At 41.7% G+C, this 16,765-nt stretch overlaps 1 protein-coding gene across 1 annotated transcript in view; it reads right to left on the bottom strand.

Annotated features, from left to right (window-relative positions):
* Positions 1 to 16,765, bottom strand: part of LOC146798237 (solute carrier family 22 member 6-like) — a 68,357-nt gene that overhangs the window by 23,556 nt on the left and 28,036 nt on the right. Inside the window, exons 6-7 of the mRNA XM_085627945.1 lie at positions 9,963 to 10,075; positions 3,243 to 3,457 (exon numbers count right to left, since the gene is read on the bottom strand). Of these exons, the coding sequence (XP_085484071.1) occupies positions 3,243 to 3,457; positions 9,963 to 10,075 (328 nt within the window). The remainder of the gene's footprint in view (positions 1 to 3,242; positions 3,458 to 9,962; positions 10,076 to 16,765) is intronic.

The raw sequence follows: 16,765 nt of genomic DNA, 5'->3' as shown, positions 1-16,765 counted from the left end.
ACAGGAATCAGGGGATTTCTCAATTGGGGCATTAGATGGAATATGACCTTTATTTTTAGGTGTAGTTTTCCTTTTATATTTTGTACATTTCTTCCCCCCCTCTGTTGCGATGGAGTTATTCATCAATTTCGGATTTTTCCCACGTGGGCATTCTTATTTTTAGGGACGGCTCCTTCTCTCTCCCCCAACTTAACCGGTGTATACCTTTGGGCCTCAGTGATATTTCCCTCCCCGGCATATGACGTGGTGTCAGAAGCAGTTGTAGGATGCGTCGGCTTTGGTAAGGGTAATGACATTATACTGAGGTCAGCCGAAGACAAAGTATTACAGGCTGTGTCAGAAGCAATGGCACTGCATGTGCCGGGTATATCAACCATGTCATCAAGACCCCTGTCCCCGGCTACTAGTAAGTTACATTCAGGTCTTTGCACAGGGGTGGTTACAGAAGCTAGGGGACCCAGAGACGATCTCCTTACCCACTCGATTTCTTGGGAGATGCGTCGTTCGAGCGTTGTAATATCCTCGATAAGTAATGTTCCTGCTTTGGCAAAGTAGCTCTCCAGGGTGCTTTGGGGCTTCCCGGAAGCCAACATAGTCTTGCTTCTAGTCTCCCTAGAGGTCATATTTCGAGTGCAGTAATTAGCAGCTAAAGAAAAATCTAGTAAAGGGAGTAGATATAGAGTGGCCCAGGTCCGCTCTCGTCCGTTCTCGAACGGCCTCAAACGGCCCGCTCTTTGCCCGGTCTTCGCCCCGAGCTACGTCCCGCGCGCGTTCCGCTAGCGCGTTCAGGCGGGGTCGAACAGAAGAACAGGCAGGCAAAAGGGGGCGGGGTCGGGAAGAGGAACCAGGTGAGTCTAATCAGCTGAGCGCTGAGCACCGTGGTCCTCGCAGTCCCGCAGCAGAGTAGAGGAGCAGCCTTCCCCCTTCAAACAGCAGAGCATCCAGGCAGGTCCTGAGGCAGTGAGAGGCACAATGGGATTGAGCACCAACCAAGTTTTTAAGCAATCAGACCCAGCGAGCGGCTCCCGCGAAGCGGGGGCCGCGAGGCGTGGTGCGGATGGTGGAGGCAGGAACGGAAGAGGAACCAGGTGAGTCTAATCAGCTGAGCGCTGAGCACCGTGGTCCTTGCAGTCCCGCAGCAGAGTAGTGGAGCAGCCTTCCCCCTTCAAAAAGCAGAGCATCCAGGCAGGTCCTGAGGCAGTGAGAGGCAATAAGTGTGCTAAGAGACATGCAGTAGCCAGAGGTTTGAGCAATATCCACACCTATATGTGCGCAATACTCCTGTGGAAGTGTGCTATAACAATGCCAAGGTATAGTCTATAAACTTGCTAATATACATGGAGTAACCAAGGGGAGATTTGTGCAATATCCACGCTTAGATCTGTTCAGTATGCATATAGAAGTGTGTGCGATAATGGTGGCAGGATGTGTACAATAGCCATGCCAAGATACATGCATTATCAAATTGACATTTGTGCACAGTCTATGCAGATATTTGTGCAATTCTCACGTTGAAGTTTGAACTATGACAATGTCAATGCATATAATAGCCATGTTAATATACATGCAGTATCCATGCTACAATGTGTACACTGCCCATGGCCATGCCTAGATATGTTCATACTGTATGTAATACTGTAAGTTATGACAATTCAGAGGTGTATAACCATTCTATGATACATACAGTAACTAAGCACAGATTTGTGCAAAAGCAATGCTTAGAGTTGTGCAATGCTCATGCAGATGTGTGCACTTTACAGAGTCAAGATGTGTACAATAACCATGTCAAGATACATTTAGTAGCCATGCTGAGATGTGTGCAATCCTTATGTTGAAGTGTGTGAGCTAACAGTGGCAAGATGCAAACAATCCCTATACTAAGACACGTGCAGGAGTCCTGCTGATGCTGAAAGGTGTGCAATCCTAATGTTGAAGTGTGTGAGCCAACAATGGCAAGATGCAAACAATCCCTATACTAAGACATGTGAAGGAATCCTGCTGAGAGGTGTGCAATCCTAATGTTGAAGTGTGTGAGACAACAATGGCAAGATGCAAACAATCCCTATACTAAGACACGTGCAGGAGTCCTGCTGAGAGGTGTGCAATCCTAATGTTGAAGTGTGTGAGCCAACAATGGCAAGATGCAAACAATTCCTATACTAAGACATGTGAAGGAGTCCTGCTGAGAGGTGTGCAATCCTAATGTTGAAGTGTGTGAGCCAACAATGGCAAGATGCAAACAATCCCTATACTAAGACACGTGCAGGAGTCCTGCTGAGAGGTGTGCAATCCTAATGTTGAAGTGTGTGAGCCAACAATGGCAAGATGCAAACAATCCCTATACTAAGACACGTGCAGGAGTCCTGCTGAGAGGTGTGCAATCCTAATGTTGAAGTGTGTGAGCCAACAATGGCAAGATGCAAACAATCCCTATACTAAGACACGTGCAGGAGTCCTGCTGAGATGTGTGCATTAGCCATGATTAGATGTGCGCAATACTCATCTTGACATGTAAGCTAGACCAATACCAAGGTATAGCCAATAACCACGGTAAGTGATTGGGCAGTTAGATCTCGGAAATCTGTCTTGATCAGTTACCTGATCCAAATCTGAGTTTAAAATGCACTGCTTAACCCACCTGCTTGTAAAGACTACTTTGGGAAGCAAACCTAAACTCTCCACCATATAACTCTAAAGCCTTTACTGTTTTGCCTGATGCAATACTCATTTGTCTACAGTCCTGAGGCATATTTTGCAACAAGGTACAATAAGCTAATTTGCTTCTTCAGACCATGAATAATTTGAGTTTTGTGGTTCGGATCAGGGTAAAGCCTGCAGTATTATCAAATAACTTTCCTGGTCCAACAAGCTGAACTTTTAATGATGTTGTAACACAGCATCCAAGAAAACCAAACCCCACACTATTGGTATTTGTCTGGGTGGTAATACTGTCCCAAAATCTCGGCCATTCAAAGAGTTAAGGTAAAAATCATAATGTAATACCAAAGGGAAAGTACTAATACCACTGGGTTTGGTTTTGGTCCTACTGCATAGCTCGGAACATGCTGTAATAATGCATGATTTCCATTATTCTTAGTTCCTGAACTCAATCTATTGCGCTTTGTCTAATTGTGGTGACATTTGTGTAGGGAAGCACTGCAGGATTTGTCATTTTGAACACATTGTAATCCTGATTTAGGTGCAATCTCCATATCCAAATGAATTTGTGAACACCTTCTTACCTAGAGGTATGGCCATGTTCAGAAGCAGCAAAAGGCCAGCTAGGATAAGAGAAGCTGCCTGGATCGTCCTGCGCCCAAAAAATGCCAGGGCGATGGAACAGAGGATCTTGGCCAGGACATCTATGGCACCGAAGAGCATCTGGACCAGATGAATGCTAAGTCCAAAGTTTTGCAGGTCCATAGAGAGGCCAAAATATGCAAAGTTGGTGGAAAAGCTAAAAGCAGAATGGAGAGCACAATTAAAATAGGAAAAGGTGACAAACAAGCAAAGCATCTAAAGTGGAAGAAAATGGCACAGTTCGATAAAGTACAGAGAATACAAGCACAATGATGAAAACTTGCATACACACACAGACACACACACAATGCATATATTTTACCATTGGAGGATCCTAGTGATAATAACATTTCACCATAAACCCAAGAAGGCAATATTGGAACATACAGCACAAGTTAGCCTATTTGCATTTTTATATTGCATGTCTAATTTGATGCAAAAAGAATGAAAATAGTTAGTTCTTTTCAAACTGGACAAGATTTATTGGGTTGCATGCTGGAACTACACATGCCTTTACCATGCATGCAGTTACTCCGCGGTCTTTACAACAAATGCGTCTTTACCACGTATATTGTTACAACCACATGCCTTAGGGAAAGCGCTGGATTTAGGAGCAGTATAATTTATTACTCCATCTCCAGTGTGTGCAACAGGAGGAAAAGCATTGGACTTTAAAGTTCAACACAGCTTTCCCTAAGGCATGTCGCTGTAATGTTATGCGTGGTAAAGGAATGCGTGGGAAAGATGCATTAGTTGTAAAGACTGTGTCAGAACTGCAGCGTGTGGTTCATGCTGAGCTGTAAATACTGTTTCCCAATTTATTGTTCTCTGTAAGTGAAATACTGGACTACACTATTTGGTCATCCATGGTAAAAAAGGAGAAAAGTCTTTTTACACGTAGTTAAGGATCAAGGAGATAAAACAGGCCTTGCTTTCTCAAAACAAACGATACAAGTTCGGGTTATAAATCAGAGCTAGGGCAGGACCAACAATGGACACTGATAGCAATTAGAATGTTCACTTTCATGAATAGACTGTTAATTATACAAGAGGCAGTGATTAGGCTCAGAGTTGTTGAAGCTTCTGCCAGCAAGACAGAGCTAACAACAGATAATGCCCCTAACTTCTAAATCCCTCACAGTGTTTTTGGATACAGTGCTACAGCGGAACCATCCCAAAGATGTGAGAAAGGACAGTTGGAGTTTTTGGGAATAGTTTTGGCATATGGGCTGGAAGAGAGGGGGAAAATTCCAATTTCCTTTCCCTTGCCTTGACAAAGGGCTTCTTTGTTCCAGCTTACATAGATATCACTATGATTTCTTGCCCAGAATGCTCTGAAAAATTAAACTTTGGCTAAAATTGTGCATTTTCCTTACATTTCTGTAATGGAAAGTTCCAGAATATGTGGGATCTACAAACTTTTTACCACTCAGTATTCCCACATACCTGCTGATAAACTAGCCTACTTGTGTGGGGGAAAATGCATGAATCTAGCCAAAGTTTGAGGTTTACATGGCATTCTAGATAGGAAACATAGTGAAAATCATGCAAGTCACACCTCCGAGGACTCCCCTGAATGTCTACTTTTCAGAAATGTCTGGGTTTGGTAGGTGTCTCTTAGTGGTGGCCGAGCCCAAATACCAGAGCTATCCGCATCACTAAAATGGGTCATTTTTCATGGCTAAAATGTTTCCACACTGAGTCTTTCATGGGGCCGGGAATAGACTCAACCACACAAGTGCAGTACCATTTTTAAAGGGTGAAGTGAGGGAATACAGAATAGCATGACATTTGTTATTATCAATAGAATTGTTCTCCCTTTATGCCTTCCAAATATAGGAAAGTGTGCAAGAAAGAATATATTTTGCAAAATGCAACCAGGATCTCAAGATAGTACGGGTAGCCCCGAATTCAGAGTTGTACAAATAATCACTATTCCAGAACAATATCTTGGGCATATTTACAAAATGCAAACTCAATTTTTTATTTTTTAGATGTTACCATTTGAATGGAAGCATAGTCACTGCACACTGAATAATCATTGTAAACGGTTGCTCCGTTGTGACTCTGGGTATCACATGTCTTTGGGCAATCAACAAACACTATATATCTCTATGATAAGGGTTTGATGGACATAACAGTATATTACTTTAGTAAATTGTCTGTCGGGGCAAACAATTTCAGATGAAAACATTGTTACTTCTTTCTCTTTTTTTTACTTATTTAAATTATTTTCTTATTTCAATGATTAGTTTCTTTAGGAAAACTATGAGGGATGCACACAAATGACCCATTGCTGAAATCAGAATTTTGTCTAGTTTTTAAAAATGTATGTTTTCCTTGGCTCGCTAATTGCATTTCAATCTGCTTTTGCCAAGGTAGAAACAGCAAAAATAGGAAAAATCAACTCCTACAAAGAAAAATTATGTGGTAAAAAATTATTTAATTTTTTTTTTACAACGCTGCCCTTTCCTAAAAGCAAGGAAGATTGTGATTTCAACAGGGCAAATCTTTTGTTGATGATGTTATTAGGAAAAATATATGCTTTCTTGCACAACACTTTTTCCCATTTTCCAATAAAACCCTACATGTTAATATGTGTTGACTATTTTCTCTGTTTCCTCCAGAAGAATTCATAAATGAGGTACCTTAAGAATCCCCAACAAGTGGGTAGAATATGGCCTAGATACCTTTTGCGGATAAAACGTTATAAAGGCGTAAGTGCAATGTACCCGAAACATTAAAATGGGTTGCAAATAAGCTATGGCCAAGCTCAGATATGTTTGAGGAGTTCCACACTAATTACACAAAGGGCAAGAAAGAAGCTCTGCAGAGGCTGTTAATATGATGTAGTTTCCACAAAGTATGAAAATTTTATGATTGGTCCCTGTGAAATATAGATCACTATGCCACTGCATTTTGAGTAATAAAAGCAGCAAATATTCTAACTCCTAACTATAACTACTTCTGGCGACCACCAGTAGGTTTTTTATGAACCCCAATGTACCCCAATAGAGGCCTAGATAGCTACATAACCTTTTACCTACATTCGTCCGACCTTGTTCCACATAACAGTTCTGGCATTAACCCTTTACCTAGTTATGTGCTGAATAAATGTAGATCAGTTTTATCCGAAACTAGCCTAATTTATTATGCATGAGGATTCCTAGTATCATATCTTAATCCCATGCCCGGACATACACAACAGGATTACCATCTTCTGTATAATAACTCTGTACAAAAGTCACCGCTAACGTCATCCTTGGACGACAGGTCCACTATACATAATGGCAAGCCATTACATATAACATAACATAACATGTGTATTTGTAAAGCACACATTCACCCTTGGGTATCTTGGCGCTGAATAACAGATGTTTATTGTTACCCAACTCAATGGTACTCATTTCATCGACCTCAGATGGATGGAACATGAGTGGCTGTATGGGCGAGTTAGTGGGTGAGAGTGGCAGTATGAGTGAGTGGATGTGCAATTGGCTCTATGAATTAGTGATTGGCTGTGTGAGCACTGGTATGGGGCTGTGAATGGGTATGTAGGGGTTGTATTGGTGTGGGAGTGGATGTATGAGAGGTTCTATGGGGGTGTGAGTGGTTCTGTGGATGATGTCATCACTGATGTCATTTGAGATGTCATTAATGATATCATCAGTGATGTCACTGACAATGTCATGAGTGATGTAATATGTGACATCATAAGCAGTGCATTGCAGGGGTGTATGTTATAGTTAGCTCAGATAAGTATAACTGCTGAATTTCACTGGGTTTGTATGATTGAAATCTAAGCCTAACTATAAAATCCCTGTAACCTTTTTTTTAATTAGTGAATTTTGACGTTTTTTGCAATTCTATTCCCAAACTATCATGTCCCTGTAACCTTTGTTTTTTACTGAATTTCTAAGGTTTTTTTTTTATCTTATTTCCTAACTATAACGACTCTGTAACCTTTGTTTTTTTTGTGAATCTCTAAGATTTAAAAAAAAATGTATTTGCTAACTCTAACCTATGACCTGTGAAAATTGGTGTGTGAGTGGCTGTATAGGTCAATTTGTGTGTGTGTGTGTGTGTGTGTGTGTGTGTGGCTGTATTGCTTTGTGAGTGGGTGTGTGAGTAGTTGTATGGGTCGTGGGTAAGTAAGTGGTTTTGTGGGTGGGTTTGTGGTGTATGGATTGATCAGTGGATGTTAGTCGCTGTTTGATATGGAAGTAGATGTGAGAGTGGCAGAATGCGTGTGTGAGTGGGTGTGTAAGTGTCAGTGTTGGAGTGTCAGTAGCTGTGTGAGTGACTGCACCAGAACAGAACCTCACCTGCCCCTTTATACTAAAATAGAACACAGTTTTCAACAAAATGTCTACCTAATTGGAGTACTTTCCTCTGGTTAATTACTAATAACTACCTCATTGATAAAATGTCCAGTGCATATTCTACATTTAATTTGCATAATGGACCATGAGCAAAGGTCTCCAGTGACCTTGTGTGCATTTCGGCAATCTAATTGTTTCTTGTGCATCTTTATCCAGAAATCTGTGATAGTATGAATTCTCCTACAGAGAAGAAAACAAGACTACAAAGAGGTAAATCTCCACCAAACAAGGATACTTTCTCTTAACTATATGAAGTGAGTGCTTCTTTGGTTAGATGTCCTCATATACCACGGCATCAAGAACACGCGTCACCAGCACCCTGGACAGAGGGTATTATGGAGGGGGCATGAGGAAGTTCTCCAGATCTCAACCGGGTATAGGACATGGGGTGCACCATTTCTTATCCCACCTCTCCCAGAACAGCCTCTTGAGGAAAGGAACGGGGTCAATAAATTAGGATGACCCTGTGATGAACTGGCAGATGTGCAAATGTAACGGGGTATGATTCAGTAAGGCCTACCAAATAGGGAGGGCTCAATATTACAATATTCAGTTTTGGTGAGCCAAAAGAAAGAAATAGTTATTTCCCAACCTTGTTGCTTTTTGTGAAACACACCGGGATGCGCATGGATATAAAACCTACGTGTAGGCAGTGCTTTGGGAAGCACTGTATCTAGAAAATTTTATTAATTCAATGATTTGGATCCACACACTTTGAAGGGGTGAAATGTGTCACTGCAATGGGTTAAATGGGAGCACTACTAGTATAACAATGTGTTTTAATTGATGCAACTGGCATATACCTGTAAATATATTTAATGTTAATTTATTTCTTGCATCCAGACTGAATGAGTAAAATAGCGCCCTGATGATGACCTCTTTGAAAAATGTTACATACCCCTACCATCATCTGAGGTCGAAACGAGTTGGCAGTTTTGTAGGGGAAGAAAAAGAAGAACCTTCTCTACATACAACTATATCATTTGGTTATACAGCCTGAATACCTTGAACCAGGAGAAAGGGAATTAATTTTAACTGTTTATGTGGAGAAGGAATTATAAGAATGCCCTTTAAATCCCATGTGTAAATAGGGGTAATACATTGAATGTTGAGAGTATAGATTTGTCATTTATAACTCTTTGACATTAATAATTTCTGGATCTATTTTCTATGTTTTTCAATGTATGTCCTGTAACTTGTGTTTATTGATTTTTGTATTTATGTTGTTTCTATTAAGAAAGATACCATTATCAAAAACTGAAAAACATAACTGTAAAAGAGCTTTGAAATAGGAATGAGATAAATACTCGAACACGCAAGATTAATGTGTATGATGTGTTTCCTTTAGATTAAGATCAATTAATAGCTGTGTGGGGCTTTGTATAGAGTTTGAACTGGCAGATGTGGCATCCCTGTATGGCATCCCTGGTCCACCTTTCATGGGTACCCGAAGTCTAATCTACAGTGAGCATCCCAGATCAGAAGGGTACCTTGAAGGAACTGTGGTACAAACAAATATCAGAGAAATTGGAACATCTGCCGCTATAGCTTTCTTTTTTGATTAATGGCTCTTCAATTTGTAGCCTCCTCTTGTGATTGACAGTGGCTAGCAGATACGCTTTTATCGCTGGGATGATGGCCCCGCCCCCTTGTGCCCTGTTCTGCAGTTGCGCCTCCTGGCACGTATCCTGGTGGGAAATGAAGACCCCAAGTTCAGGTGAGGTAACTTGCCCATAAGTCAAGAAAGCAATGTGGGATGCACAAGTTAAAGCCATGCAAGCAAGATGTTGCCATTCAAGCTAAAGCCAAGAATGCAAAGTGGAGACACTGGAACTTAAAGCCAAGAAAGTAAAGTTGGTACAACTGACCGAAAGCCAAAAAAGCAAGCTGTGGCTAAACAAAGTAAAGCCATGAAAATAGGACAGGAAATAAGTTAAAGCCAAGAGAAATGTATTTTTATGCTACATCCCTTGGAATTATGTTTAAGGGATATTCCAGGAGCCCAAGAGGGTATTAACGGTATAGGGTTTATCTACAAATAACACATTTGCTGTGAAGATACAATATGGTGTGCCATTGCCCGACATTGAGGTCTTTTTCTGGAACTCTGACCCAGAGACACACTGAAGCTTATATGTAGGCTGAAGGACTCAGTCTTATGTTCTCTCTGCTCTCTCTACAAACCAGAAACCAAATTTATAAGCAGTCCACTAGAAGAATTAAGTTGTTTTAAATGAGGATTATTCTACTTGTTCTGTTTTTCCGTGCAATGGCACTCACCTCACAAACATTAGGCAGAAAGAAATCCTGCACATGGCTGGTGTACGGAACAGTGACATAATTGAAGATGTGCAAGCTTTCGAAGGGCTGTCCAGCATCTCAGATTTCAGCATCTGCAAGATATAAGATGAAACATGCTATTATACATCCGTCATGAGCCTGCTAGAATGGGACATTGTCATATAGGTGCATATGTATCAAGCCATTTTCCCGTTCGCCGTTTGCGAACGGTAAAAAGTCCTTTTGGGATGTATCATCCCAAAAGGGCATCGCAAATTAGAGAATTTGCTAAATTTGCGATTCTCTATTTTGCGATTGCATTTAAGGAATCGCAAATTCCTTAAATGCGATGTAGAAAGCACCTAAGTTGTGCGAATTTGGCATAAGAATTTGCAAATTACCACCAACTTACAGTTGGTGGTAATTTGTGAATTCTTTGAAAAAAGCACTTTTTTTCTTTTTTCAAAGTGCTATGTTGCACACATACATGCCCTTAGGGCATGTATGTGCGCCACATGTACACACATGTACATTTCAGGGGTGTAACAGGGTGTCCTTTTGGAACCCATGCACCCTTGAAATTGTGTGCGCAATTTGCGAGTACCTATTTGGTACTCGAAATTTGCGCACGCAATTTCCCTTCATTCCTATGGGCATCTTGGCCCACAGGAATGCATGGGAAGCGATTCCTTAATTGCGACTCGCAATTTGCGAGTCGGAATTAAGGAATATGTGGGAATCGCAAAAAAATTGCGATTTTTTAATTTACATATGATTTTGCGATTCTCAAATAGCGATTCTCTAAAAATCGCTATTTGTGTTATTGAAAATGTCAATAAAAAGAATTAAAAAAAAAAAAATCGCTATTTGAGAATCGCAAATGCATTCTTTCATACATATGCCCCATAGTGTTTTATTCTCATTGGCCCACACACACCTCATGGAAGTCTTTTAAAAGGGGAAGGATCCTACTTTTTTCTATCACGCAGATGCTCAGCTGTACCAGGGTCAGAGTCATCGAGCAAAGAAGTTATAGCAGAAGGAAGTACAACTAGTCTCCAAAGCTGCATCCTCCTCCCTAACTGAAATCATCTGACTGCTACTGGAATGGATTTGAGATGCCTCATTGCTAGAATGTCATATATGATGATTGACTGTAGTACTCAACCTACGTCTAATGAATGTAGGATGATTGATATGTGGCTGACACATACAGCAGCCAATAGCCGGGAGTTTTGACCTTTTTCCCCTGCATCTTTTTAGATCGAAGAAGCATGTGTTATAATGATCGCATTGATGCTGGCCAAGTCTGCGACATCTTTAAGGAGTAAATAGACCGCTCAACAGGGAAACAAAGCCCTCACTATGTATCTGTCTGTGCAAGTAATGCTGGACCGATTTTAAAACGTATGGGAGCTAGCCATAAATATCACTTCTCAAACGGTTTCACAAATCCAACTGCTACATAAAGAGGCGGGTTATCAAAGAGGCCAAGCACATTTAACGGCAGAGTAAGGGGAAGTAAAGATGCCCATGGTGCATTCTACGCTACATTTGACCAATAAATGGAAAGCTAAAGATGGTGTGGTGGGGTAATGTCATTTATGTATAACATACGCACGATCAAAATACTCTTTTTATGCTACTAAATCACCAGAAACAAAAACTGGACTGGAAACTCATTCTTGAACTTATGTTGAATATCGGTTTTAAAGATAACGTGGAAATTGTAGTGACTCAGTATGAATGGACACTGTGCTATGACTTCTGCCTCCATGAGCAGAGAATTCATCCTAACCACCTCTGGTTGGTGACCTCCTGTAAAATTATGAAAAAGGCAAAAGGTCTTAGTCTAACTCAGTGATACGCAAAGTACGGCCCAGGGGTCACTTGCTGCCCTCTTGACCTTTATGGCCGCCCCGCTGGTGAACAGCAGCACGAGCTGCTGTTTAGTTGCTGAACACAAATATTCAGAAACAAATGTTAAATAAACAGACAAACATTTATTAATCTGCAAATAAATGCTTGCCTGTTAACATTTTTTAGACCACCTTACACAATCCCTGACCCACCCAGACCCCCGACCGCAACCCTGCTGGCATCATTGCGGCCCTCGGGCAGACCACAGCCCGTACTTTGTGGCCCCTGGGCAAATCTTTGAAAGTACCCATGGTCTAACTGCTGGTTGTGTTTTATGCCTGTTTCAGTTATAGTGCAGCTCATCATAAATGCCATCCCACTATTTGGACTCATTCAGAATATTAATGTATTCTGCCACTGAGGAGACATTGGGAAACACTGGGACTGGCAAATGACTCTCTCTCTTTCTTTCTCTCTCTCTCTCTTCATCCCCACTCTTCTCAAATCAAATTTCTTAGAGTTCAAATCTACACCTTGCCAAAAAATAACGGGGGAGGGGATTGCTTACTATTGAAAATGCAATTGTGGAAAAAGACAAAATGCTCTTGGAGTACACATAGTAATTCTCAGTTCTCACTATCTGACCCTTCCACAGTGTACACACAAACCACCCAAAGGAGCAGATTTACTTACATTTTACAATTCCACATGTTAACCAGCAGATGAGAGTTTAATGGTACAGTTGCTCAGAGGCTTAATGCATGTGTTGTGCAGACTGCACAGTATCTCAAAAAAGAGAAAAAATGAGTAGCATGGAGATCAGGACTTCAAGTCCCAGGAGGGGCCAGTAAGGAGGGGCCAGGAGGAGGAGGGCCCACAGCACCACATAGCGCAGTTGTTACTGCCACTTCCCAGAACGTGCACGGGGCGTTCCTGGGCTAAGGGAGGACCCATCTGCGCCCGTCAGAGCCCAGTAGAGGCTGGGCTGTGCCACCCCTCTAATGTATGCTGTTTTCCAGACAGATCCCCTTGCTTGTGAGAAGTTCGTAAGGCTGCTTTGATGCTAAGCCATCCTGTATTCTGCTTTGGCTCTTTGATTTCTGGGCGAGAAATGTATCATCATCCTCGCGGTTAACAAAGATATGTGGAGAAGAAAAGTGGATTCTAATAATGTGACTGACATAAGACTTAGGACAAATAAGACTATATTATTCTTCCTCAATAACGCAGTCCTTACGGAGGAAATCACAAGTGTGGAACACCAGCTGGCCCTTATTTGTGGTGAGGTCGCCCCTTTAAGATGTCAAGGGAAAGTTCTTCTAATCTAAGTGACTCGTCGCACAGCACCATTATTGAGCTTGTGCCGGTTAACCACATCACGGATCCTGAGCGAATAATAACCCCTTACTTGGACAAAACCAGCAGGGAGGGCGCTAGGGCGAAAAATACATATATTGTGTTGACTAGCAAGCTCAAGCTTGGGATTAAATCTAAAAAGGAAATGAAAAATGTGTCCTAGACCACAAACCACATACAGCCTCTTGTAATCATCAAGACCTTTTCCTTAAGCTGGAAGTGAAAATGTCGGCTGCTCTTAGTATTCAAATTGCCAACGTGGAGGAAATTGGGAGAGACTGTAGGGTTTATTCATATGCATATGGAGAATTTCTTGAGTAAATTATCTCCACTATCCTGTATTACTCATGGTGTCTCTAACACCACCTCTCAGGACTAGCCCAGTAGGCACCATCCATCCCATCCATTAGAGACCAACATGGGGCTGGGAAGCATTAGCAACACCGCAGATGATGCAGCCTGACACCATACTAACCCATAATATAAGGTTATTCTCCAAGGTTGCCCAACCTAACGACCGTATTAGCAGACATTCTCCTCCGCTTTACTCAGGGAACATAGATTCGGGATGCCCAGGGTTGGAACCCCTTTATTTTGCTGAGGCTGCCCCAGGGAACAAACCATGTGATGTAGTTATTTAGTTGCGTCCAGAATCCACTCCGTATATTTTAGTAATGACTAATGTTACCCCTCTTAAAAATAAGGAAACGAGAAGGTTTCAGCAGCTTAAGAAGAAAAGTTACACAATGAATGACCAGCAGGGTTAATTTTGATCAACCATTATTCAAAGAGATTATCATGGTTCGGAGAGTAGGTAGGATAGGGAACTCTTGCAAAATAGGCACAGGCGACCACATAGCTTTTAACTTTTGCAACATTATGAGGGCGGGCTATATTCTTCATAAACTTTGGATTTGCACTGTTCTGACTGGTAGAATTTTAGTACTCCCATTAGGCTTTTTCTATCAGCCTCCCAAGATCAGGACCCTGTGATGGGGGGGTGAACCGGGTCACAGAGGTGGCATTGTTAGTTCACTCCATCACGGGCAGGGCCCTTGCCTGCAGCTTAGCAATTGCTTTCAACCATTGACTGGCGTCGGTCCCCGGGGCAGGTAACTTAGTGGTGTCTAAGGTGTCAAGCTCACGCAGTGATCTTAAAGTAAGAGTTAGTTGAACCATAGCTGAGGTCCATGGCAAAACATCTGACAAGGTGTGGCTTAAGATTCTCTGCACCTATGATAACATTTGTTTTCAAGAGACTTGGGATGCATGGGGAGTTTACATGTGGATGGGTACGTTATGTTTGCTGTTACTGTAATTCCTTCTACACATGGTGGAGCTAGAGGAGGTGTAGCTACACTCAGGGCTTTAAGTGGGAAAAGAAAACTGGGGGTGCTCTAAAAGGGGTGTGGCACATTTCTTAAAGGGGTGTGGCCTATCCACGTAGGGGCGTGGTCTAAATCAACATTACTAGCATTGTGTGCTTAAGAAAAACATGAAGTCGCATCCAGCAAAGGATAATAAAATAGGCAAAAGTGTATATTTGTTAAGTATAAGCCATAAAATACCAAACACTTTAAAAAACATGTAAAAATTATTTACATTACTTAGAAATCTATTGCAGGGTTTCCCAAAACCCTTGAAGATATTCACTGTGTCTATTTTGCTGGGGTTTCTCACAACAATTTTCTTCAGCAGACCTTCTACCTTTTGCCAGCCAACTCTTTACATACAGCTTTGCGTCAAATGTTTCAATTGAGGACCATTGAGTTTTACCCATAAGCATGAAGAAATGATCTCTACAAGAAGAGAGGCCCTTGTTGGAGTAGCAATTAAGTTCATTACGCTGAAACCTCTCCCGCAATCCGCATTACTTGCTGGCAGGGATTCCATGCAAACTACTAACTTTTTATGCTTCAGGGGTTTTCTTCCCACCAAAATCTTTGAAAAGTCTAAAAGCTTGGATAGTATCTCTTGCTGGCAGCTGAAACTCTGAACACAGTTTCTGGATATCTGTTTCACCATAAAGAATGCATTCATCACCAGAAGGCAAGTTGCCTGCATCTAGCACACTGAAGCTGGCTATAAGTTCTTTCTCAGAATCCGGGGCTCATCGTTTATTGATATTTACAGACAGACTGTGGTAAAAATGATTTTGATTAAGGGCAACAGAGTTACTTCTACCATGGAAAAGAGAAACATTCTTGAATTTGCCCTTGTCAACTGCTCTCTAAGCTGCGGAAGCAAACTCCCCTGGTGAGTCCTTCATTGCTCTAAATATACGTACTTGACTAACCAAAAGTCTGTGGGCATTAACAATTGTAATGTCCCTCCTCTGTAAGGAGAGTGGTAAGTCTTTGAGCTCTTGAAATGCATCACACATTACCCCCAAATCTCTGATAAAAGAATAGGATGTAAGCTTCTTCAAGAGACCTTCATACTTACTCCGGTCTCTTGTGGGTCTGGATGGGTCTTTAGAAGCATTTTCAAAATGTTAGCACAAGGCAGGGAAGCAGTTCCAAACAGCTTTCACAGATCTGTAACTGGATGCTACCCATCTAGTATCAAGCATTTTCCGTATCGTCTGAAGCTGAACACATAGCTCGCTGGCGGCCAGATTTAGCTCTCTCTTGTGTTTTTGGTGACATGCTGTATGTGGCAAACAATGAGTCCATGAAAATCTTGAAGTGATTGACCCCGGCAACCTCATCAACTGTATCTGCCACAGCAATTTCTAGTCTGTGAGACAAACAGTGCCATGTCAGTACAAGATTTGGAAATTCTGATTTCAGCAATGCTACTTACTACTCCTCCTTTTTTACCAAACATTACTGCTGCTCCATCTGAACATACTGCAATCAAGATATCATGTAGCAGACTTTTTGTGAGTCCAACTTTTTCGAAGTAGCTTAGGAGAGCTGTCTTTATGCCAGGGGCATTGGTTTCTGCCAGCTCCGGAAGGCCGAAATAGATGGTCACTGGGGTACTTTAATTTCCACAAATGCCACGGAGGTAGATGATTAAGGTAGAAGCATTGCTAATAGAAATGCTTTCATCAATTAATACTGTGATCTTTGGTTTGTGTTGTCTGATATAACAGACCAATCTGTGTTGCATTTCCAGTGCAATGTGTTTTTATTATTTCAGTTGCAGTCACGTTGTTGTGCAAAACACGGCCCATTGCACTGCCATTCTTTGCCTGAAGGAGAATTAGATCAGGGTGGTCAGTGAAAGGGCGATCTTTTTTTGCCAAGTAGTAGGCACTGTCAAATACCCTGCATGTGCTCTCCATATGTTTTGCATTACATTTGTGTACTGTCACCACCAATGTATTTTTCCTGCTGAGCTGTAAGAATTTCTTCAGCTGCCAAGTGACCAGCGCTCACCTTATGCTTCATAATCTTCTTCCTGAGCTGTTTCTGCCTGGAAGCCTTTCCGTCACCGGAAGGACCAACCTCGCCATCTGCCCACTCTTTACTTATGCGCATGTCCTGGGTGTTATTGTGCACTGAAAGACCTGTTGATTTCGCCTGTTTGTGGGAAGAACATCCAATATTGCCTGACTTAAGATACAACCATTTTATTCC

This window comes from Triturus cristatus, chromosome 9, assembly GCF_964204655.1.
Source record: "Triturus cristatus chromosome 9, aTriCri1.1, whole genome shotgun sequence".
Lineage (NCBI taxonomy): Eukaryota > Metazoa > Chordata > Amphibia > Caudata > Salamandridae > Triturus > Triturus cristatus.
This window is presented reverse-complemented; position numbering and strand designations above follow the sequence as displayed.